Source organism: Vigna umbellata, chromosome 4, assembly GCF_029865625.1.
Source record: "Vigna umbellata cultivar VRB3 chromosome 4, Vumbellata_1.0, whole genome shotgun sequence".
NCBI classification, from domain to species: domain Eukaryota; kingdom Viridiplantae; phylum Streptophyta; class Magnoliopsida; order Fabales; family Fabaceae; genus Vigna; species Vigna umbellata.
In genome coordinates, this window is record NC_142168.1 from 34,617,986 (window position 1) to 34,642,166 (window position 24,181).

Below are 24,181 nucleotides of genomic sequence, written 5' to 3' on the forward strand. Positions count from 1 at the left end.
CCATTTATAGATAAATCATTAAATTAGAAAATAAATATCTCAAAAAAGTTTGCAATGAGTGAATAGAGAAGGTTAAACTACACCTAACACATGGAACCTGTAACAGTTGACTTGACAGGTCTAACTCCAAATTTCATTGGATCTCATCCCAAACACAATCTCAATTAGACTGCAAAACAAAATGTGTCTCAAAAAGACCTAATTGTACTACTTACAAAATGTTACATCGCCCTTTGCTCTAAAGATCCCATGCACAAAACCAAGACAACAATGTATAGACAAAGGTCACGGATCAAAGTTAAAAGCACCTGTCTTCAACGCAATCCCTAATAATTCATTCAGTGTGGGAGAAATCTACCATAACTACATTTTTCAACCTCCCAAAAATTAGGGCAAAAACAACCTTTTAGACCCTTATGAGATAACACAATAATACCCTTTTACTTCTTCAAAACAAGATCATCTCTTTCCAACTCTTCCAGTTCCTTCATCACATTAACACAGCATGCAATCCTTATTTCATAAATGATGAACTACAAAGAGATACACTTTTTGTGGAAAAAAAGAACTAAAAAGAAAACTTTGATCTATATCTATCTATATATATAGATATAGATATATATATATATAAAGATGAAAATTTTGTTGAATCCTAAAACTGATCAAATTTACCAGATGACGAACAAGAGCAATCTTTTCCATGATTGAGTGAATGGTAATGAATACTAATCATCATGTGAGGAAGAAACCCTCCCAAAATCCAAATGGCCAATCTGATAAAGCTCCCTCCAAACTTTCTCTGCATCAAAACCAGCATTGACAGTGACACTATCCATTTCCAAAACAACATCAGAACCAGAAACATTCTCCTTCACTTTTTCTTCATCATCATCATCATCGTATTCATGTCCCTTTTTCTTGTTCTTGTTCTTCTTCTTGCCCTTCTTCTTTCCCAACCTCAAACACTTTCTCCCCACAAGAAAAGGCCCTTTGACAAGAGCAAGAACACAGCAATGCAGCACAGCACAGGGACAGCAACACACTGCAACACAATCAGCTATATATCCGCCGCAGCTTGACCCACAATGCTTACCCGAACACCTGATCATTTCCCCACCACCTTCCTCTTCCTCCTCCTCCTTCACGAACCTTCCACGTGGCTTCTTCTCCACACCATCGTTCTTCTTCTCGCCATGATTCTTCTTCTTCTTCATTCTCAATGTGCTGTTATTCTACCCTGCAATGCAATGCAAGAAACCCCTTTTATTCTTCCAATCACTCACTCACTCAACAGTTCCATAGTGTTATTCTCAATACATTACCATCACAGTGTTTCTTCTCTCATTGTTCATAGGCTGTGTACATATATTTATATGTGTATGTGTATGTACGTATGAAATACGTACATGTGATCTTCATGCATTTAATGTATTATTTTATTGTTTGTTTAGATTTCCAAAAAAGTTTAAAATTCTTGGTAGAATTTGTTAATGAACACTGTGGTTTCATTTAATTTGGTGATTTAAAATAGAATACATTGTCACTGTGATCCACTCACATATACCATTTGTTGACTTTTATAATGACTACTTGAAATGTATTCCAACATTTTTTTTTATTTTTTATAATACAAAATTGGTACACATAAATAATATGCTCTAATTGAAGAAAAGAGATTAACTATGTTTTTAATCTTTTAACATAATTTTGATTTTCGTATATATTTCAAAAATTTAATCTTTCTACTTAAAAAAATATAGTTATAATCTTTCTCATCCAAATATATTAATGATATTTTTAGTGATAAACGACGACTCACGATAATCTTTTAAAACGTTGACAAAAAGAAAAATTTATAAATTATATATAAGGTGATTTGTCATTTGTATGTCAAAAACCAATTAATGCTTTTAGAGGAAAAATACTCCATGCATTTTTAAAATACAAATATCTAACATGATTAAAGTTTTAAATAGAAATCAAAATCAAATCACATTATATTTAGAAACTAAAAATATATTAAATCCAATAAAAAACAAAACGATATTGCTATCCGTATACACAGTTTTATTCATTCTATTGTTTATTTTTCAATGGCTTATTAGAAAACAATTAAAACGTGCTCATATTTAAAAGGGTTGGCTTGTGATTTAAAAAAGCTTTTATTAAAATTTAACTAATAGTAAAAAGAATATAAAAAAAATATGCATTGCTGCTAAACATAACTCTTAAAGATTATTAATATGGCCATGTTTAGAAAATTTTTTCATTACCATTTCAAGAAAAGAAAAATAAGAAGAATTAAAATAAAATAACTTTTTTTTTTCAAAAATTGTAATAAGTTACTTCGTACAACCCTTCTCATGCTAATTTTCCTAAAAAATACAGTTTTTTTAAGTCTATAAAAAAAATTATTTCATTATTTTCTTCATATAGAAGTGCTTATAAAAATACATTAAATTTAATCTCATCTCACTAACATGTACCACTCTTACTGAGAAATAAAAGAAAAGTTAGATTTGAATTATAAGATTTATATGAATCCATCCATAGAAATCATAAATGAGAGGGAGAGGTTGGTGCATTTGTGCTATATTTAGTGAAACATGCAGAGGGTTGAAATAGTTGAGTAGTGTTCTTGGTTTAAGGATACAGTGACTTGGTACTTGTGTTTGTGTGAAGTTGTGTTGCACAGTCCCTTTGAATAATGTTCTCATTGAGATGAAAATGGAACTGCTTTATCCATGTTTACCATTTTCAAGCTAAAAGTTTAAGCATTTTCTTTTTACTTAAACTCTTCATTAGGGTTTGGTATCAATACTAATAAAAAATAGTTTTGAAAATAAGCTCCAATTAAAGAAAATATTTTAGAGATGAAAGTAAAATTAACTTTATACATAAACTTTTTTAGAATGTAATTAATACAATAAACCTTTTATTAAAAATACAATGTTTTTTTGTTAATTACACATATTTTTAACCACTAGATTCAGTGCACATTTTCCCATTCAGAATATTATAGCACCACTCAAGTGCCTCAATGAATGTGGTCAATCCAATGGAGTAAAAATTGCTACTTCCAAAGTTAGCTCAATCTAAGGAATAAAGTCAGTACATTTTTTTTTTACACACAAAATTCAAACATTGAAAAATTCAATCTCATGATATTCCAAAAAAAAAAAGGATTTTATGAAAAATATTTATTGTAAAACATGTGCAATATATACTTTTTAAAAAACAAATTAAAAGTGCATGAGCACTTTAGCTTTTGCTGGTGAGTGAAACTTTTTGCTCTAGGTGAAAAATAGGGAATTTCACCTCTGTTGTGCACTTGTTATAGCCATTGCAGGTACAGAAGAAAGAAAAATGGAATCAATTCTTTAACAATGTGATTTCTACACAGATGAAACACAATAATGAATATATTACTTGTTGAAATAATTTTATTAAAATAATATGATGCTCTCGATAAATAATTATTTTTGCCTGTTGTAAATACAAATATTGATGCAATTTCTATAAAAATAAATTAAAAACAAAAAACTCATTTCAAACTAGAGGGTTAATCAATTTTATTTTTTTAAAATACCTAAAATTATTTAAAAATGTATGAAATGAAATAGACGAAAAGGGTAAATTAGGAAAATCACTGTGGTGATAACATGTTTTTACCTAAAATAAAAAAGTTATACTTTATGTGATTGTGATGAAACAGAACAATTAATTTATCTCTCATTCCTATTTTGGTTTGAGTTTGAAACTGCTACTCTTGTCTATATGCACTGTGCAGACTCTTGTTTTATGCCTTATTATTATTTATTATTATTATTATAAAGCATCTTGAATGATTCATATTATATGGACATAGAAAGAAGTAAAAAAATTGAATTTTTTTCATGCCCAATTGCAACTTAATGTGAATGGAAATGGCAGAGAAAAAGGTAAAATCCCATCAATTGCCTAATTCTTGAAAGGTCACTCAGTTTCTTTTTGCTTTGAGATTGAGATGGGAAGGGAAAATAAGAAACCCTAGTCAACATGTGTGACATATATGTCATACAAAAATTGCAATTTGAAATAAAGTAATTGAAAAAAATAAAAAAAAAATAAATAAATCATGTTAGAAGTGAAGAAAATGTATTTAACAAAAGAAGAAGAAAGAAAGAGATTTGTATATGGTTTAAGACTATGTTTCTCAGAAGACAAAAACACTATAACTGGCACAAAGATTCTCATTCACGTGGATTCTTGATCTAGAACAATATGATAAATATATAGGAAGAGCAAAGTGATGACCATTCTTGATCTAAACTAATTGTATATTTAGAAAAATGTAAAAAAATAAAGTAAATATTTGAAATAAGAAAAAAAAAGTTTCTTTTGCTTACTTGTTTTGTTTCAGTTCATGTATAATGTTGTGGATTTTTTGAGTAATTAGTGTAAATTTTTTACTTAAATATAAAATTTTACTTAAAAGATGGAATTCATTTAACTTATTGCTATGAATGGGTCTATATGTAAGAGGGTGTTGATAATTTTTGAAGACGTGTTAAAAATTAATTGATAATTTAATTGATCTCGTGAAATGTATTGAAAAAGGTTACTAATTGACCACATGTTATTTATTTATTTAATTAATGCATATCATCTTTAAGTTTATAACATGATCAATGTCGATGGCATCGCATTATTATTATATATCAAAATATAATGCTTAAATTCTTGAAAATAAGTGTAAACTCACGAATTTCCTAAGGATATTAGCAAGCATCTCCATGCTTCTAAGAAGTTATTTACTCAAAATAATCAATCATATGCAACGATTACTATCTAAATTGCTATCTTTTTGGATGTTTTAGAGCTAATAATTGCTATTTAAATTTGTTGATGGGTGTAAATTTTACATCTTAAATATATTCATGTTGAGTTTTGAATAACAAAAGCAATAAAAAAATGATTAATTGAAGAGATTATGTGAACCAAATAGTGGGAAAATATGTTTCAAACTTGACATAAGTGAATTGAAGAGTTCAATAGTTGTTTAGAGTATTAAATTTTAAAAGTGAATTAAATTAGGCTACTTTTGACTTGTTTGTTAGTATTAAATAGGAATGAGTTGTTTAAGTTTTTATACATGCATTTTAGAATGTAAAAAAAAAAAAAAGAGTTTAAGTTGTAGTTAAAGACAGAAAGGTTAGATTTTGCTAATTTGGAATAATATGCATTGTGGATGATTTTCTAAGAAATTAGTGGATTTCATCATGAGACCTAAGAAAAATGCTTTCTAAAATCACTTGTAGGAAATTTAATTATTTCAATCAATCACTACAATAAAGTTATTAAATAGCTACCAAGATATAAATAATAATAATCATTATATTAATTAACTTAGATACTATTTTATGAACAAAATGTATTAATATTTAAAATAAACTCTATTATTAATAAAACATTATAATTAATATGTGAATTAGAATCAACTATAATATAAGTAGTTAAAACCTTAATAGTAGAAAACAATTTATAGTTTAATTTATAAATTAAGTATAATTTTTTACTAAAAATTATTTAAATATTAATATTTTTTAATTAATAGAATAGTATTTAATATGATCAATATTTTAATTTAAATATTTTTAATCTTCGAAATTGATTGTTATTTAGTGATTTTTTTTCAAAGTAAACTCACCATAATGTACTTAGCTAAATATAATTGCCCTTACAGCAAAAAGTAAAAGAAAAAGAAAATTACACATTTGATGAATCGGTAAAAGAAAAAAAAAACTTAATAAAAATTGCAAATAATAATTATTAAGTAATAAATATATGGAAAATATACAACAAGGTGTACTATAGTCACATATTTGTTGACAATTAAGGTATATGTGAAATTGTAGATGTAACTCTATCTTGAAGTGATTTAGTGGAAGAAGAAAGAAATAAAATGAGAAATTAATAAAAAGGGTAATGAAGTAAAATGGATGAGAAAAATGAATTAATTTATAATATTATTACATCTAGTGAAAGACAAATACTCTCTCAATATTTCTATTGGAGTTTTCTCTTCTATATGGAGCAGTTAAAAAGCTCATTAAATTTATAAAATAATAAATAATAAATATGTGGCCTGAAAATTTTAATTTAATGTATAGTTCTCCCAAGAGATCTGCATCTGCCAGTAAACTTAATATATATATATATATATATATATATATATATATATATATATTAATTTTAATCTTACTATGATTAAATTAAATAGTTACATGTTTCATATATTCAGTAAATTTTATTTTTATATTTTAGTTTCTGAAATTAAAAGTTAATCCAGTTTTAGTTTCCTAGATAAAAAAATGATTCAATCTTTTGATTTCAAAACAATATTATTATAATAATAGCTTCAAACTCTTGTTTAGAAATTGAAAACGGTCTGAAAATGAACTTTAAACCTCTAAATCGAGTATTAAAGACCACAAGTTCATTTTTCTAATAAAAATCGAAATTAGTTCAAATTTTAGAAGTTAAAAGATAATTAAACTGTATCTCTATTCTTAAAACAAGAATGTATGTTATATTGTTATCTGACTAACAAGAATGAGACAGTCTTTAGTAATTTTAAAAGTTTATTAAATCAAAATTAATAAAATTTAAAGTTTGAAAAATTAAAAATATATTTAAATGTTATATAAAAATCTGCATCATTGGCCCCAATTCTACACACTATCGAGTAATAATTTGACAGTATAACAGTAGGTTGAGTGTGACATTCTAGCCACTGCTACCATAACCAATAATTTTCTCTTTCAGAGAAGCTATTATTGTTTACACAAGTGGATGACTTTTATATAATAAATATGTTTTTTCATCATAACATTATTTACTACATTTTTAAATAGTAAATCACCTTTTACATTAAAAAATTAAATATATGTAATTATATATTAATAAAAAAAATGCTACGTCAAATCTTTGTTAACAACTCTATTTAATTTAATTAATCTCAACATTTTAAATTAAATAATATAATATAACAGATCCTAAACCAGATTATAAAAAAGATTTTTCCAAACAGTTCATAAATAAAAAATCATGACAAATCTATGACTTTTAAAAGGTAAATATATAAAAATCAACAATCTTATTATACACTAATCTATACTTAGTTGACAGTGTAAAATTTTACACTCACATCACATTATTTTCTCAATATAAAATATTATATACATACATACATACATATATATATATATATATATATATATATATATGTATGTATATAACTAGTATTAATGCAGTATTAAATAAAAGACATGTTGCAACCCCCCAAACCTAAACCAAAACCAGAAAACAGAAACTCCTTCACATTCTAATCAAAGACTCATTACCAAGATTCAAGATTGATGAACAATGAGAAATTAAAAGTTTCACATGCAAAGCATACTGAAGAATGAAGATCCAAAATGCGAATACAAGGTATTGTAGGGAAAACTATGTGTATCTATATATATATATATATATATATATATATATATATATATATATATATATATATATATATATATGTATGTATGTATGTATGTATGTAATATGTGTATCCATGGAGATCTACTTTCAAATTTTCATAGCAGATTTCAACTGAAAACATCATAAACAAGGTTTGCATGCATGTTTTGAACCGAACACAGTTTGAAGGTCAAACTAAAGCAGCAGATAGGAAAAATGCAGTGGTGAAGAACAGTGAAGCTGAACTAAAAAAGTTGAAATGATTAAGAAAAAGAAGAGCTGAAGAAATTGGTTACCTCAGAGAAAGAGTTATATATGGTTGACAATGAAATTGGCGACTTCAACATTCAAGTGTAGGAACTCCAAAACTGGTTCTGAATCTTCTGCTGATAGAATGATGAATCTCTTTGAGGGTTGATCTGGTGAGTGATATATAAGAAAAACCATGGATTTGATGTAGAAAGAAGCCATGTTTATTATCTCAGAGAGGAATCTCCTTTCTCTCTCTGTGTGATGGTAGTTTATAATTTATTTTTATGGTAGTCTGAAACACTTTGTTTAATTAAATGGTAAACCTATTTTATAATCATCAAAGCTCAGATGAACAGTGTAACTTATTACTGTGTAGAAAAACTGTCTCAGAGAGTGTGATGAAGAGTTCCAATGAGAGGGAATTATATATATTTATATTTTCAGTGAGTCTGATCATATCGTATAGTTTGATTTTCTTACCATTTATCTGACCAATACTGAGGCACGTGAGAGGCAGAATGCACGTGCCCCCACATTGTCTGCTTTTGTTTTGCTTCTTTTTTTGGTTTTCCATGTATTCTCTTTTTAAGACAACGCTATTTGAGGCATTAAACTCGACATTTCTTTTAAGGAAGATTCAAATTTTGTTCACTGTGCTGTGGTAAATGAATTTCTTCTGTTGTCAGTCCCTTTAAATATTTGGTTTATGACAGATTTTTATTTGAATTTTTCAGTTTGGTTTGAATGAGGTTTTCTTTTAAGATAAGTTAAGGAGTTCCAAAACTTTACTTCTTTTTTCTTAAAGTGATTTTGTAACGACGCCAATTTATATACCATCTCTATTAATTTATATCATTTCATTTATTGAAAACAAGCACAATATACACAATAATAAGTATGAAATTTTATATTACAAGATTTTTTTTCATAATATTTTCATGGAGAGTTATTAAACATAATTATTTTCTAAACAAACATCATATAGAAATTACATATATATAATACAAGGAATAAACTTGTAAGTTTATTTTACTTTTAAGTTCTAACATGGTTGAGATCATCTACTTCCGTGCACATACATAATCACCGCAAAAAGAAAAGTACATTTAAAAAAAAAAAAGGAAATAGTAAGTCAGAAATTGATTTAAAAACTTAGGCCGTGGATTTGAGGGAGTGAATTTGAGGAGATTTGAGAGAATTTGAAGATAAATTTTTTTGTCATTTATTTGAGTGAATTTTGAGGTAAATGAGAGTGAATTTGAAAATAAAATTTGTGAAAATTAGTATTAAATTGTAATGACGTGATAAATTGTAAAAAAATTAGTTGAGAGTTGAAAATGAAATAAGCTTAAACGATGAAAGAATATATATTAGTTTTCACAAATCATAAACTAATAAAATTAATTTGTCGTCTAGAAATTTAGAATTTAAGTATGCAACTATTAAAATTCTTACATAAAACATCTAAAATTCAAAATTTTTCATAATCTCATTTATGTCCCAAATAATCATACATATAATCATCATAAACAAAATCATAGACACCAACTCTAAAGAATTGATGTATAAACTAGTATTAAGAGATTTTGTATCTATTATTTCTAAATTTCTTTTACACCCATAAGTCATAACCATAATATGTACAGATCGCAACCAACTCATTAAAAAAAAATTTGTACCCAAAAACCATAACTAATATATATATATATATATATATATATATATATATATATATATATATATATATATATATATATATATATATTGTTTCGGTTATGGGACTGAGTCACTGAATACCTTCACAATTTGTCCTTCCTTGTCGTCCAGTCTTGTTTGCTCGTCCGGCATGACAATGACAGTAATAAATGCACAATAATTTCCTCTACCTACCTTTTATAGTTTTTGGCATGGGCCTAGGTTAACAATATTTTAATCTCAACCCAATCCCGGTCCAATACCCTTAAACGCGATTTACCTTAATCTCCTTAACATTAATCATCTATGCTTAAGAGGCTAGCCGTCCCTGCTGGCGCCTTGTAACCAACCCTTTAGATATAGACCTCTCTCGACTCACCAGTCATAATGATTTCAAAAATACATTTAGTGTCATTTATACACCAAACTATGATTCTACATACAATAATTTTTCCTTAAGAAAATATAATCTCAAAGTTCATAACTAAATCACAAACTAAAGATCATAATTTTCTCATTCACCAATTCAACAATCCATATAATATACTTGAGAACATTATATATATGAATTGTTATTATTATTTCAAAGTATCTTCTTCCCTTCTTTTATATTTATTATTATTTTCCTTTTATATTTATTACTTTTTTTTTTCTTATAAACATTTTTACAATTAAATATAACATTAAAAATTATCATTTTATATCACTTTAATAATTAGGGATATTTTGGTAATCTTCAATTTCTATTAGTTAAACAATTTTGTTTTATCTGTCACATCAATCAAATCCTACACTAATTCTCACAAACTTTACCTTCAAATCTACTCTCAATTACCCACAAATCCACTCAAAAAAACAACAAAAAAATTATCCTCAAATTCACTCAAATTCATTCAAATCATCTCCCCCAAATCATCTCCCTCAAATCATCTCCCTCAAATCCATCTAAAAAAACACAGCCTAAGCGATAATTTACTCTCTTGAGTGAAAATTTGATAAAAACAATCATATATTAATTTCAACTTAGACTCGTATATATATATATATATATATATATATATATATATATATATATATATAACTTAATTTAGCTATGAAATCAACTTAGAGGTACCAATTTCACAACATAATTAACAATATTGAGCTTAAAGAAATTACAAAAAAAAGAAGAATTCTAGCTTCCCTTAACTTAAAATATCGATTTCTTATAGTTTAACTTTTGCTAAATGCTGACAGAACTGTCTTCTTTAGAGACTTTGTTTGAAAAAATCAACCAGTTTAAAATGCTCGACACTCTAACTATTCAGAGGTGCAATTGATTTCTAAAATGGATGAATAGAGGATGTAAATTTGAGCGCCCATAATTTTTTATCTCCTTCCTTCTTTTGTGTTTATTGTTTTATTATTATTTTTCTTTTATTATTACATTGTAAATGTTGTACATAAAAAACAACGTAAAAGCATTGATGGACAAATAAGATCAAAGTATATTTTAAAAATTTAGCATAAAAAGAAAAAAAAAGTTAGTGTTGAAGAATGAGGTGAAAGACGAAAAATTTGAGTAATGAGGGTTCAAAATGAAATTTACGGAAGTTACAATTATAACATTCAAAAGTGTTGATGGAAAAAAAAATTGTTTAGACCATTACTTTGCATAACACAAATTGGTTATATTTGAACATATTCACCAATGCATTTGTAACAGCTGAATAATATATTAAGATCCTGCAACTAAGATTTTGAATATATGTATGTTACTTGATCAAGTAAAAGTATAAATCTATTTTTATCTGATGGTTCTAAATTACTGAATGCACATGTATGTGTCAAACGCATGATATGTCAAATGCATAACATCTAGATTTTATATTACTTGATGTAGTATCTATTATTTGGACCAACTTATTTGAAAACTTTAACATGGAAGAAGCTAGGGGAAAAACAATTATATAAAAGAAAAAATAAATATTTTTAAACTTCTGATGAAGCTACAAGTGTTGATTTTCATTTATAATCGAAATTGGTATTTTATATAAATTGTATTTTTTTAAAACAGATTAATTATGTTTAGAAAAACCTACTAATTTGGGAATGAATTACGTTATTTTTTATAGTATTTTTTACAACCGTAGTAATAATAGTCAGCAAATACTGAAGAATATATATATATTTTTAATTGTTAAAAAAATGAGAAAAGAATAATGTTGTATTATGAAAAAAGAAAAGACTTTGGTAGATATCCAAATTTAAATTATTAATCTCTTACATAATGTTTTTTTGTTTTATGAATCGCCACTTCCCAAAAGTTAGGAGGTGCATTTAGTAATTATGGAGGTGTATAAAGCAAAAGCCTCGTGATCAAAACAGAGCAAAGCAATTTGGCATGGGCTTTATTTGAGAGCCCAAACCCAATGATCGAAGAAGACAAGAGAAGAGACCTAATTTCTTGATTTTACAATCGGGTGCTTCTGTGTTTGTCTAGGTGTGGGCGTTTCTGAGTTACAGTGAGTGTGAAGCGACAGAGAACATAATCGTAGAGAAGAAAGAAGGATTGCGGCGATGGCGGCGCATCACGCGGAACCGACGAAGTTGCGGTGGGGCGAGCTGGAGGAGGATGACGGCGAGGATCTGGACTTCCTCCTCCCGCCGCGACAGGTCATAGGGCCAGATGAGAACGGCATCAAGAAAATAATTGAGTACAAGTTCGACGACGACGGAAACAAGGTCAAGATCACCACCACCACGCGCACACGTAAGCTCGCCAACGCGCGTCTCAGCAAACGTGCCGTCGAGCGTCGGTCCTGGCCCAAGTTCGGCGACGCCGTCCACGAAGACGTTGGCAGCCGCCTCACCATGGTCTCCACCGAAGAGATCCTTCTCGAACGCCCCAAGCCTCTTGGTAACACCTCTCTGTGGAATCCACCTTTCTTTACCGTTTATATTACAATTTCTCTGTTTTCTTTAGCAATTGCACTGTGGAAATGTCTCTCATAAAAAGCTATTGGAGAAAATGCATAAACTGCAATTACATTGAGTAATCTCTTTCTGTTCGCAATTCTGGATGACCTTCAGAATTGAAACGCGTCATGATTTGTAGCATTTTTTTTTAACTTTCAATTTGATTTTCCGAAACTGACAATTACACACTGTTTTATAGAGGTTGTGTATGGGAGAAATTGAACATCATGAAAACTAAACAAGAAAGGAGAATTTCTCTATCAGTTGATTCTGATTTTTTATTTCAAAACACTTATATGTCTTGAACAAATTTATAACCCAGTAGATTTTGGATGAGAAATTGATTGCTGAATCTGTAAAGAAAATTTAGGGAAACAGTTTTAACACAAGAAAAATTACGGGGTTTTTAAAAACCTTTGGTTGTGCATGAGAGTGAAAAGGTGAACTTGAGATCAGTTTGTTAAGCATAGATATCTAGATTTCTTCTAAGTAATTATAGGATTGTTATAGAGGAGGATAATAGGATTGATCTATCCTATCATCAGTATTTAATTACTGTGTTTCTGTGATTGTTATAAGGCTCGAAAACAGAGGAGCCGAAGACTGGTGGAGACCCCTTGGCTCAATTCCAGAAAGGTGCTGTTCTCATGGTGTGTAGGACATGTGGGAAGAAGGGCGATCACTGGACCTCAAGGTGTCCATACAAGGATCTTGCCCCACCATCTGAGGGATTCGTGGATAAGCCTGCAACATTAGATGCTGCAGCAGCAACAGGTGGTGCAACCAAGGGAGCCTACGTGCCTCCTGGTATGAGGGCAGGTGCTGAGAGGAGTGGTGGATCAGATATGCGGCGCAGGAACGATGAAAACTCTGTGAGGGTTACCAACCTCTCTGAAGACACAAGAGAGCCTGATTTGATGGAGCTGTTCCGTCCTTTTGGTCCCGTAAGCAGAGTTTATGTTGCCATTGATCAGAAGACCAGCATGAGCCGAGGTTTTGGCTTTGTTAACTTTGTCAACAGGGAAGATGCTCAACGGGCTATCACCAAACTCAATGGGTATGGATACGACAATCTCATACTCAGAGTTGAATGGGCAACTCCAAGGGCGAGCTAGATGCTTTTGTGCTTTTTTTCATTTTTGTGTTTTGAAGAAGGTCCATCTATTTTTGTAAGTTAATGTACTTGATTCCTTTTGATTTACCATTTAAAAGTATAGATTTGAGATTTTAATTTGGTTATTTATAAGTGTAGAAGGGTATACATTTATAGAGTATCCTAAATATATTAATCTATCTTACTTAGGGTGAGTCGATCCACTGCATTTTTTACTGTTCGATAAAATCAGGTTTTGAGATTATTACTCATTAAGTATGAATACTTTAAAGTATATTAGTTAGAAATAATCGAGATATTGAAAATGTAAAAACTTTAGAAAATTATTATGAATTATTAATAAAAAGATATTCTTCAAATAAGTCTTTGTAATTTTTTCTCATAAATTTGATCTCCCTTGATAGTTTTATTGTATTCTTTGGAACCTACTCTTCAAATAAAAGTTAATGAATGTTTATATTGCTGCGTTAACATGTTTAATTGTAATAGATATAAATTAAGGGTTTCCATTGAAAAAGTATATTTAAGCTATTTAATTGGTGGTTTTAACATATCCAATACATTTTATCAAATTCAAAATCAATGTAAAATATTCATTAATCCATATTACGTATTGTATTCGTTGACTTATCAATTAATTATATATAATATGAAATTTTCAAAAAAATTAAACTTTAGAAAATGCATTTTTCGCAACCTCTTCTTACCTTAAAGGTTATTTTAATCTAAGTAAGATTTTTTTTTTCATTTAATAGTTCTTTGAACTAATTCTTAAATCCATCTTCAATATTAAAAATTATTATATCAATATTTTAAAATTAATTTCGTTTTTGAAACACATACAATATTAACTTTGTTTTTAAGTCATTTTTTTTATGAAATATGTCCTAATTTCTAATACACATTTATATAACAATCACAAGTTAAATCACCACCAGAAATAGAATCAAAGTTTAGAATTTGAAATTGAAATATACAATTTATTAATATGTTGAGGCTAGTCTAAAGGAACATTTGAGAACATTAATAAAATAATTCAAGATTTAGAATGTTTTCTTTTTAAGACATGATTCAATATGTTAGTTGGAATGAAGACAAAAGTTGTTAGTAGTTATGTTGAGTAATCATATCTTTTTGTGTTTCTTTTCCAATCTTATTTCTTATGTCATTTTCTATTTTATCTTTTTTTTTTAATGAATTAAGCTCACTCAAAAGTCAAAAGCAAATATCTTTCTGAACTATAATTTCTGGTGTAAACAATTTCTCAAAAGAATTTATAAAATTGTAATTTGTTTAATCTAAATCAACCATTTATTTTTTTATTTTTAATTTCATTTTTTTAAACTAAAGCATTAACAAATCACAGTTTAAGGCACTACATTCACCATTTATTGCAGTGAAGCAAATGGCATATACATTGACTTTGTGAGGTGTATAGTATTGCAATAAACTTTAATATGTTGTATACCAAATTCTGTTCTTCATAATCCATCATTTTTCTTTTCTGGTGCAACATAGAACCTACCACCAACTGTCACATTGTTGAGAAAACATAAACCCTACCTTACCTTTGAAACTGCTAACAATTCAATTGTTGTAATCTTTCACTTCTAACATGCTAAATTTTTTAGTTTACACTTCAAATCTACCTCACCATACTGATTTTAGTTTCCTGTATGAAGAATATTTCAGTTAATTCAGATTTAGTTATTCCTCAAAGCATTATTAACTGATTATTTAAATATTATTATTATTATTATTATTATTATTATTATTATTATTATTATTATTAAAAATGCAGTAGTAGCCAAGTTCAGAAGTCAGAAAATTTGCATGATTTGGTATACAGATGAATAGAATTATATATTACAATTAAACCATAAATGAATACAAACATTACTAATTACTGAATATACTATATAACATGCCTCATCTATTTTTCTCATCTAATTATATGGCTAAGGCAAACCATAAATAAATAAATAAACCAACCAACTTTCCCAGCAAACATAGTAACATTATTTCATCTGATATTCACTGTAACACCTGAGTGGCCTTGACATGAGTCTGCATAACTTCTCATTAGATAGTTCAAATCTTTGTACAGAACTGTTTGATGTTTCTCCACATATTTTCTCCTTAGGCATTCCAATCTCCTTGGCCAAATTCTCTGCCCCACTTTGTGAATCTATTACTTTATCAAAGCAAATGTATCTACCAGAAGCATTGTTGTTCATTGCCTTCAACACACTTGCATGAGCTTCTGCCAATTTGGTCAAATCCACGGTTGCTAGCAGACCAAGAGAATACATTTCTTGACCACCTACATCAGCAATTTTAAGGTTTTAGATTCTATTATGCTTTTTCAAAATAATAGACAATAACCAGTTGAAGATTGTTCTCAGATATATAACTTACATCCTAAGAACTCAAGGTAGTATATATACTAAAATAGCAGTTACATGAAAAATGAGATATGAGTTAGCAAAATACTGATTAAACTCAGAAACTTGATAGCCAATGGAACAAGAGATTGGACCGTTTTGGTCAATAGTAGTACCTTTGAGGTAAGCAATTGTTGCTGTTGGATTCCTGTGACAAAATTGAGGACCTGTAATTAGAGCTGGGCAAATGGTAGTGAGTTTCAAACCCCTCTCATTGGCTATTCTCCAAGCAGCCTTCTCTGCTCTCATCTTCCCCAGTGCATACCAGAGCTGCCATACAAATTCAAAACACAAAGCATGGTCATGAATGATCATTTTTTACCTACATAAACATGTTAGATGGTAAAAAAATCTAAGAAAATAACACCAATGAGGTGAAACCACTGTGCAAAGTTACCTTCTTTTCTATGCAGAATGATTCACTGCTCCAAGAGCCATGATTAATAACTGGGGTGTGGTCTGATTGTGCAGTGTCTTGCCACACACAAGCTGCTAGTGAGGAAGTGAACACACATCTGTTTATTGAAGGTGTTCTTGCACATGCTTCCATCACATTCTCAGCAACCCTTACTTCAATCTCAGCCATTGATTTCTAGAAATCAGACAAACAATTGCTCAGATATTATACAGTAATTTTTCTTCTAGATATTGTTAATAATAGTTCCTTGATGGTGTTTACATGAATGTAGCTCATTGTGATTTCAGAAACTTCTCTAAATCTTGCTTAGTGTGATTTCAAATCAGTGTTTAAGCCAAACCAGGGATAAAAAAGTATAAACATCTCTTTTATCTGTCTAACTAACAAAGTTTTGTGAAATGAAAATTTCAAAACACAGAGTAATTTGTTCAATCATGCACATGCTCATGAGCTCTTCTGTAACACTTATCCTGCAATAAGTTGTTTATGCATTTATTGGTGTTGTTGATGTCACCTAACCAAAAGGGTTTTTTCCAAATAGCAGTTATTTCCCAAAGAGACAGGTTTTTGGACATTCCAGTTAGGTAGATGAGGTGTCACATTTAGAAGGGTAAATAAAAAATTATAGATAATTTAATCAATCAAATTGCAGATTTTTCTAAAATGGAAAGACACTAAAATCACACAGTAAAAAAACCAGTTTACAGAATACAAATTTAATTAACCTAAAGTAATAAATCTAAAACCCTAACGAATTGTAATCTAGAAGCATTACTGCAGAAAAAAGTGTTCTTACCGTGTATCCAGAAAGACCTGCAGGATCTGTGAATGCAGAGGTGTGAAAAACTCCACGACAGCCCTGAAATGCTTTCTCCAACCCATCAATGTCAGTTAGCTTTGCCATTATTGCTTCCAACTTTCCTTCTGCAGTTTTCTCAATTTCCTTCACTTTCTCCATCTCCTCTGCACAGATCAACCAACCATTCTTAACTATTACCATCTTCTACAACATTCACTCAACAATAGAATAAAGATGAATTCTTTCTTCCTTTCTGTATCATTATTGTTGCTGCATTTATTGTTATGTTCATTGCTATTGGTGTTGCTGTTCCTCCATAGTAATTCTTAATTGTTTTACTTGCTGTGTTTTTTATTTATAAAAAACCAAATAACATATAAAAATAAAAGTCTAGAAATTTATTTAAAAATACTTAAATTAATAAAATATTTAAATCTTAATTAACTCTACAAAAATATTAATAATCACATGAAAACACATTGAAAACAATAGAAAAAGAATTTTCATGCATTTTAACTTTAATGAAAAAATAATTTTCACCTTTCACCCTTACACAACATCTACCATAAAAGAAATATGATTAAATGGCTCAATATATATGATGTTAAACATTTTAGTTTTTATATATACCATTTTAAATATTCTTAAATCTCCATCATCGAAATTCATGAAATTTAAATATAAAAAAATAATGAAATTAAAAATACAAGAAGTAGAAGTCAATAATTGCTCAAATTAAAAAAAAAAGTCATCTGAATCTTTTAATGTATATTATTGCAGTCAAAAAATATATCATATCACATCATATGCAGAGACATCTAATAATTATTGTGGACCGTCGAGATTAATTTGGATATGACGCGTACCAATTATATCCATTTGTATAGTTTGTTATGGGTTTATATTATCATATTAATTAATACAGATTATATATAGCACAGAAAATTATTTATTAGAAGAATAATTTTTTAATTAATCTCCAATTATATTAATATAATTTTCCCCTTAAATTAATGGAGGAAAAAGAACGTGTATTTTTTTTTATTCGATAACTTCTTGCATCAGCACTCTTTGGTTTGTCAGCATACACGATACACTTTACTACACCACAATAAACAAAATACTAATATGAAGACATTGAATTTATATATTTATATATATATATATATATATATATATATATATATATATATTTATATATATAATTTAAATAAGTCAATAAAAATGTTAGAAAAAAATTGACATAAAATTGGTAAATATTCTTTATTAAAAATATAAAAAAAATATAAGGAAAGTTTGAAGGAAAATAAATAGAAAGCCACTAAAGAAAGTATAAGATGAATAATAATATTATATATTGAATGTGATCTTTGGTATATGTGACTTATTCCTCATTCAAAATTTGCACACTAGAGTAATCAATTTGCTCATCTTATGAAACATATAAAAAAATTGAAAATTTTTCAATATATATAATAACATTATCTAGCAACTACTCTCGATACTTTGTTTATAATTAAATGTTGAATTTGTTCTTTCAAATATTAATATACTAATTAATATGATTTTATTACCCAAATATTTAATAAAAAAACTTTGAAAATTCAATTTTTTAAACAACTTTTAACATTCAAATTTTAATATAAAAAAAGATAAAACTATTTCACCAATTTGAATATTTGTTCCTTTGTGGACATGAAATTGCCAACTATGCACACTTTTTCATCACACAATACAATCATCTTCCACGCAACAAGTTTGAAAAACTCAAATTCATATTAAGTTTAATAAAACAACAAATAACCTAAATTTTGCAAACAAATAATTAATCAAAATGCATCTCACGAGTTGAGTTAACCCTGACGGAACTCTCTCATGGCAGAAGAATCAACTGTTTTTTTTAATAAATCATTTTTTAAATGTAAAGGTTTTTCATTTTCACACAGAAAAATTCATAAACTATCTAGTTAGATTAATTAATGAACTATTAGAGAATAATTAACGAATAAATAAAACGTTTATGCTACCTAAAGTTTGGAAAATGCGAATTAGGTGTTGAAATTTTTTATAAAGATCGTGTTTTCTGAATCTCTTCCCCTGTTTCCATCACAACTACCCAGTTAAAAATTTCAGCTTCAAAACATAAATTCAATGAGAAAATCATAAAACCATAAAACCATAATCAAATGGATCGTACCCAATAAACAAAACCCAGTTCAAGAAAGAACACCTAATAATCTTATCATAAGCTTTTTTCTTAGCTTATTCATGAACGAAAAAGAAGCAATTTTTCTGAGTTTTTAATTCGATTTTTGAAGTTTTTAAGGTTGAATCAAAGTGATTATGGAAAAGGAAACGAAAGTTGATGAAAAGTTTACCTGGGTTTTCAACTGTGATCCGAAGAGAGTAACCTAATTGCAAGAGATGGTTGACCAAGGCAAGTCCAACATAAGAAACACCACTTGTAACACACAACAATGTCCCTTTTTCATCACCATCTTCATAGTAAGAAGAAACAAGGTGGTGGTTTCTTCCCCCTTCATCGTCTTTTCTGGCGGCCACCACCAATTTCCGGCAAAAGGCCTCCATCTCCGTCTTCTCACTCTCCCATGTGCACATGACACCCATTATATTTAGACCAAAGTATAATAATATAAGATATAATATAAGGTGGTAAAGATTAATATGAAATCTAGGGAAAGGATTATTGAAAAAAGTGAAAGGAATTTGATGAAGTTGAAGATGATTTTAGGGTTTTGGTGGTTGATGGAAATGAAAATGGTGGTAATTTATAGAGGTTTAGTCCAAAGGGTCAAGTGAGAGGCTTGGTTGTGCTACTTTATCGTCAAAGTCCAGCAAGGTGGGTATATACCTATGAAATAATAATAATAATAATTAATAATTAATGATTAATAGTAAAAGTTGTAAAAGTTGCTAGATTCAAAGGAAGAACAAACTAAGAAACTAAAAGGAACAAACTAGGAAGTTTACACATTAGACCTTGTTTTGTGTTTGACTTTATTACTTTGCTTCTTTATGTTAGTGCACAAAAAAGACTTTCTTTTTAAATATTTTTCAACTAAAAGTGTATTAGGGCATTTACCACTTAAGTTTTATAAAAAAGAAGTTCCTATTAGAAAATATTGATGTGACATAAGTAAAAATGTTTTCCAATCTTGAAAATGTCTCGGACTTATTAATATTTTGTTTTATAATTGTTTCAGTAGGGATGTAGGGACCAAGATACGAACCTAACAACCTTACTTTCTTCCTTCTCTGTGTTGCTTTCACTATGTCGTCTTTCTCTCTTCTCCAAAGCTCTGAGTACGGTGGGCTGGGTACCTGCAAAGGCACTCCGACGCTCAAGTCAATAATGGTCTTAGTTAGAGCAACTGAATCTTTCTTAATTTTCTCTTAGGGGAAAAACGTACCTTTTTTCTGGTATGCTGTGTGTATTTAAAGGAATAAAATAAACCGTTTACCTGAAATCTCGGGTGGTTACTGGAGTTGGCTATCTATAAGTTATAACTGCTAGATATTGAGTCAAGTACTTCCATGATTCACGGCGCTTGTTAGCCAATATGCGTAACTGTTTATTTGTAACCGCTAGATCACGATGTCGCATATTGTATGTCGATCATCATGCGTGTCGATCTGGGCGGACGACGTGTCGATTGTCGAGCCTCAACTGGACGACAACGCCACATGGTCGTATGTTATTATAGTCGGTTGTCTAGTGGTCGACCACACTAAGTGGTCGGATGTCATTACGGGCATGAGAATGTCCTGCATTGGTTTAATTGTCGTCGGGTTATTGGTCGACAGTTGGAGGATTAGGTATCCTATAGTACAAGCCCCCCAAGTCCGAGTAAATGGGTGATGACAGAGTTATGAAGGACTTTTAAGTAATGTGTGAAGTGTATGACAGCTGTACGGGGCGTTACGAATTTTGGGTTTTCCCGCTCCTGTAGGGAAGTGAGGGGACGCGTCGTAACAGCCGTTAGATTAGAAAGGATCGGACGGCGCCTGACGATTACTTCATCCATAAGGCGTTGATAAGTAGCTCCGGCGTTCTTCAACCCGAATGGCATTACTTCATAACAGTAATTTGCGCGTTCGGTAATAAAGGCTGTCTTGCTTTGATCGGGCTCGTACATCGGAATCTGGTTATAGCCTGAGTAAGCGTCGAGGAAGCTTAGTATTACATGACCTGAAGCTCCATCTACCAGACGATCGATGCTGGGTAAAGGGTACGAGTCTTTAGGACATGCCTTGTTAAGATCAGTGAAATCGACACACATTCTCCATTGGCCGTTGGACTTTTTGACCATAACTACGTTTGACAGCCACGTAGTGTACGTCAATTCTCTGATGAATTGGGCATTCAGCAGTTTCCCAACCTCAGCTTGGATAGCCTGGCGTTTCTCTTCCCCGACTCGTCGCTTCTTCTGGGCGACAGGTCGTGCCTCCCGGAAGATGGATAACTTGTGGGCCATGACCCCGGGATGGATGCCTGGCATATCAGCAGCTGTCCATGCGAACAAGTCTGCGTTGTTCCGTAGAATGCGTCCCAAATCGTGCTCTTCGCTGGAGGTGAGGTCTCCGCCAATGCTAGTGGTTTTGGATGTGTCTGTCGTTAAGGACAGGAGTTTGACTTCGCCTTGCGGATGTAGACGCTCGTCTACGTTGGTGCGGGGGTCTAGATCGGCTGCCGCTGCCTCGGGTCCTTTTGTCCTTCTGGTTGGGACGAAGGGAGTGATTTTTAACCCGGCGACATAGCACTGTCGAGCTGTGCGCTGATCGGCCCTCACAGTACAAATGCCACCATGGTCTGTTGGGAACTTCATGGCGAGGTGAGGAGTAGATACGATTGCCCCAAACGCGTTCAGACAAGGTCGTCCTAGCAGGGCGTTGTACGATGCATTTGCCTCGACCAGCAGGAATCGAACTCGAAGTTCTGGTGCCTCTCGACTCGTTCCGAGCCGAGTCCGCAGGTCAAGGTATCCTCTGGTATCGACCCGTTCTCCTGAGAATCCGACAATCTGCTCATTAAACGGGGCGATGAGGTCCTCTGATAGGTCCATTTTCTGAAAAGTGGACCAATATAAAATGTTGACCGAGCTTCCTTGGTCGATGAGGACCTTGCTGACATCATACCGAGCTATATTAGCTGTGATGACCATAGGATCATCATGATCAGGATCGGGGGCATGGAAGTCAGCGTTAGTGAACGTGATGTCAGGGATCGACCGAGCCTGTCGCTCGACCATATGGACCGACTTCAACTGTCTCAAATGTCGCTTCCTCGCCGAAGCCGACACGCCTCCCCCCGCAAAACCACCAGATATGGTGTCGATTCGGCCTCGGACTGAGCGCTCTCTCTCTGTGCGTCGAGGTGGACTGCGCGATCGCCTACGGTGTCGATCATCTTTAGGGGGAGATCGCTGGGGACTGCGCCTAGGAGGATCTCTTCGGCGAGGAGTTGTTGCTCTAGCGGAAACTCTCTCCTTGACGTAAGTCTGGAGATAACCTGCACGAATGAGTCGTTCTAACTCGTCTCTTACTGCGTTACATTCGTCCGTGTCGTGCCCACGGTTCATGTGGAACCGGCAAGTTTTGCTGTTATCCGTGTTCTTTGGGGTGGCGCTCCGCCGCACGGTGAGAAGCTCGGCGTGTAAGGCCTCTTCTAGCACTCTCGCCCTTGGTGCGTTGAGAGTCGTGTAGCGATCGTATTTAGACGTCCACCCCGACTCCTTCCTAGGTGGTCGATCTGGTCTGTAGTCATTGGGGGGTCGTTTCGTTGGTTTTCCTGTTTCACGGTTAGGGGCATCTTGCTGGTGTTTCTTCCTGGAGTTACGGTGATCTTCGATGCGGATGAATTTCGCCATCGTGGATTGGAGTTCCTCCATGGATGCTGGAGGGTCAGCATATAATTGTTCTGAGACTTGTCCTGGCCTTAGGCAGGACGACAGGTTGCTGATGATAAAGGTGGGAGTAATATCTGGCACGCGCCGTGCCGTCTCGATGTACCGCTGCATGAAAGCTTTCAGGGTCTCATCTTTCTCTTGCCTGGTATGGACAAGCTCAGTAGCAGTCATCGCTGGTTTTTTATTGGCTGCGTACTGTTTTCGGAATAAAGATTCGACGGTTGCAAAGCAATCTATGGAATTACGGGGGAGTTTATGGAACCATTCTAGAGCTTCCCCTTTAAGGGATAAGGAGAAAGCTCTGCATATCACCGGATCGCTGTCAGTATAGAATGCCATGGCATCTATGAAATTACGTAAATGGTCATCTGGATCTTCAGAGCCATTGTAGCGTTCCAGAGTTGGAGGGGGCTTGTCTGGCATGGTTGCTTGCATTATGGCCTCTGTGAATGGAAACAGGTTAGTGAGGCGCATAGGAGTAGGCCCCCTCCTTCCTCCACCGGCTCGTTCAGAGGCTCTCCCATGATGACTGGCCTCGTTATCCTCCTGTCTGTTGGAGGCAGATAACTCTGTTGCGGGGATCTGTGCTCGCAGCGCGGCTATCTCCTCTGCGTGTTTACGTTGAGTCTCCTGCATGGTTTGTGCTTGTGCCTCAATTTGCGCCTGCAATTGCCTGATCAAATCGTGCGTATTTGAATTTTCCATTGCTCCGGTGGTCGTTGTTGGGATAGTAATCTCGGGCCCCACGGTGGGCGCCAAAATGTTTCAGTAGGGATGTAGGGACCAAGATACGAACCTAACAACCTTACTTTCTTCCTTCTCTGTGTTGCTTTCACTATGTCGTCTTTCTCTCTTCTCCAAAGCTCTGAGTACGGTGGGCTGGGTACCTGCAAAGGCACTCCGACGCTCAAGTCAATAATGGTCTTAGTTAGAGCAACTGAATCTTTCTTAATTTTCTCTTAGGGGAAAAACGTACCTTTTTTCTGGTATGCTGTGTGTATTTAAAGGAATAAAATAAACCGTTTACCTGAAATCTCGGGTGGTTACTGGAGTTGGCTATCTATAAGTTAT

At 31.7% G+C, this 24,181-nt stretch overlaps 4 protein-coding genes across 4 annotated transcripts; 1 reads left to right on the forward strand and 3 right to left on the reverse strand.

The window, feature by feature from the left end:
* Nucleotides 1-114: 114 nt before the first annotated feature.
* On the reverse strand, nucleotides 115-8,007 carry LOC124827528 (uncharacterized). The gene is made up of 2 exons (XM_047300602.2): nucleotides 7,800-8,007; nucleotides 115-1,237 (listed from the first exon to the last, which is right to left on the reverse strand). The coding sequence occupies exon 2, from the start codon at nucleotides 1,212-1,214 to the stop codon at nucleotides 726-728; it is 489 nt and encodes a 162-aa protein (XP_047156558.1). The 5' UTR covers nucleotides 1,215-1,237; nucleotides 7,800-8,007; the 3' UTR covers nucleotides 115-725.
* A 3,900-nt stretch (nucleotides 8,008-11,907) lies between these two features.
* On the forward strand, nucleotides 11,908-13,639 carry LOC124827531 (uncharacterized). Its single transcript, XM_047300607.2, has 2 exons — nucleotides 11,908-12,349; nucleotides 12,988-13,639. The coding sequence occupies exons 1-2, from the start codon at nucleotides 12,010-12,012 to the stop codon at nucleotides 13,521-13,523; spliced, it is 876 nt and encodes a 291-aa protein (XP_047156563.1). The 5' UTR covers nucleotides 11,908-12,009; the 3' UTR covers nucleotides 13,524-13,639.
* Nucleotides 13,640-15,342: 1,703 nt separating this feature from the next.
* LOC124827530 (NAD(P)-binding Rossmann-fold superfamily protein) lies at nucleotides 15,343-20,019 on the reverse strand. Its single transcript, XM_088114272.1, has 5 exons — nucleotides 19,562-20,019; nucleotides 17,181-17,347; nucleotides 16,364-16,558; nucleotides 16,083-16,236; nucleotides 15,343-15,845 (listed from the first exon to the last, which is right to left on the reverse strand). Exons 1-5 carry the CDS (start codon nucleotides 19,809-19,811, stop codon nucleotides 15,541-15,543), a joined length of 1,071 nt encoding a protein of 356 aa, XP_087970398.1. The 5' UTR covers nucleotides 19,812-20,019; the 3' UTR covers nucleotides 15,343-15,540.
* A 1,006-nt stretch (nucleotides 20,020-21,025) lies between these two features.
* On the reverse strand, nucleotides 21,026-23,815 carry LOC148199994 (uncharacterized). The gene has a single exon (XM_088112808.1). It carries the CDS (start codon nucleotides 23,813-23,815, stop codon nucleotides 21,026-21,028), a length of 2,790 nt encoding a protein of 929 aa, XP_087968934.1.
* Nucleotides 23,816-24,181: the final 366 nt, after the last annotated feature.

Coding starts and splice junctions, on each gene's coding strand:
- LOC124827528 (XM_047300602.2), bottom strand. CDS start 1,214: ATGAAGAAGAAGAAGAATCATGGCGAGAAGAAGAACGATGGTGTGGAG.
- LOC124827531 (XM_047300607.2), top strand. CDS start 12,010: ATGGCGGCGCATCACGCGGAACCGACGAAGTTGCGGTGGGGCGAGCTG. Junction 12,350..12,987: donor CGAACGCCCCAAGCCTCTTG/GTAACACCTCTC, acceptor GATTGTTATAAG/GCTCGAAAACAGAGGAGCCG.
- LOC124827530 (XM_088114272.1), bottom strand. CDS start 19,811: ATGGGTGTCATGTGCACATGGGAGAGTGAGAAGACGGAGATGGAGGCC. Junction 16,237..16,363: donor CATTCTGCATAGAAAAGAAG/GTAACTTTGCAC, acceptor TTTGTATGGCAG/CTCTGGTATGCACTGGGGAA. Junction 15,846..16,082: donor AACAATTGCTTACCTCAAAG/GTACTACTATTG, acceptor TTGCTGATGTAG/GTGGTCAAGAAATGTATTCT.
- LOC148199994 (XM_088112808.1), bottom strand. CDS start 23,815: ATGGAAAATTCAAATACGCACGATTTGATCAGGCAATTGCAGGCGCAA.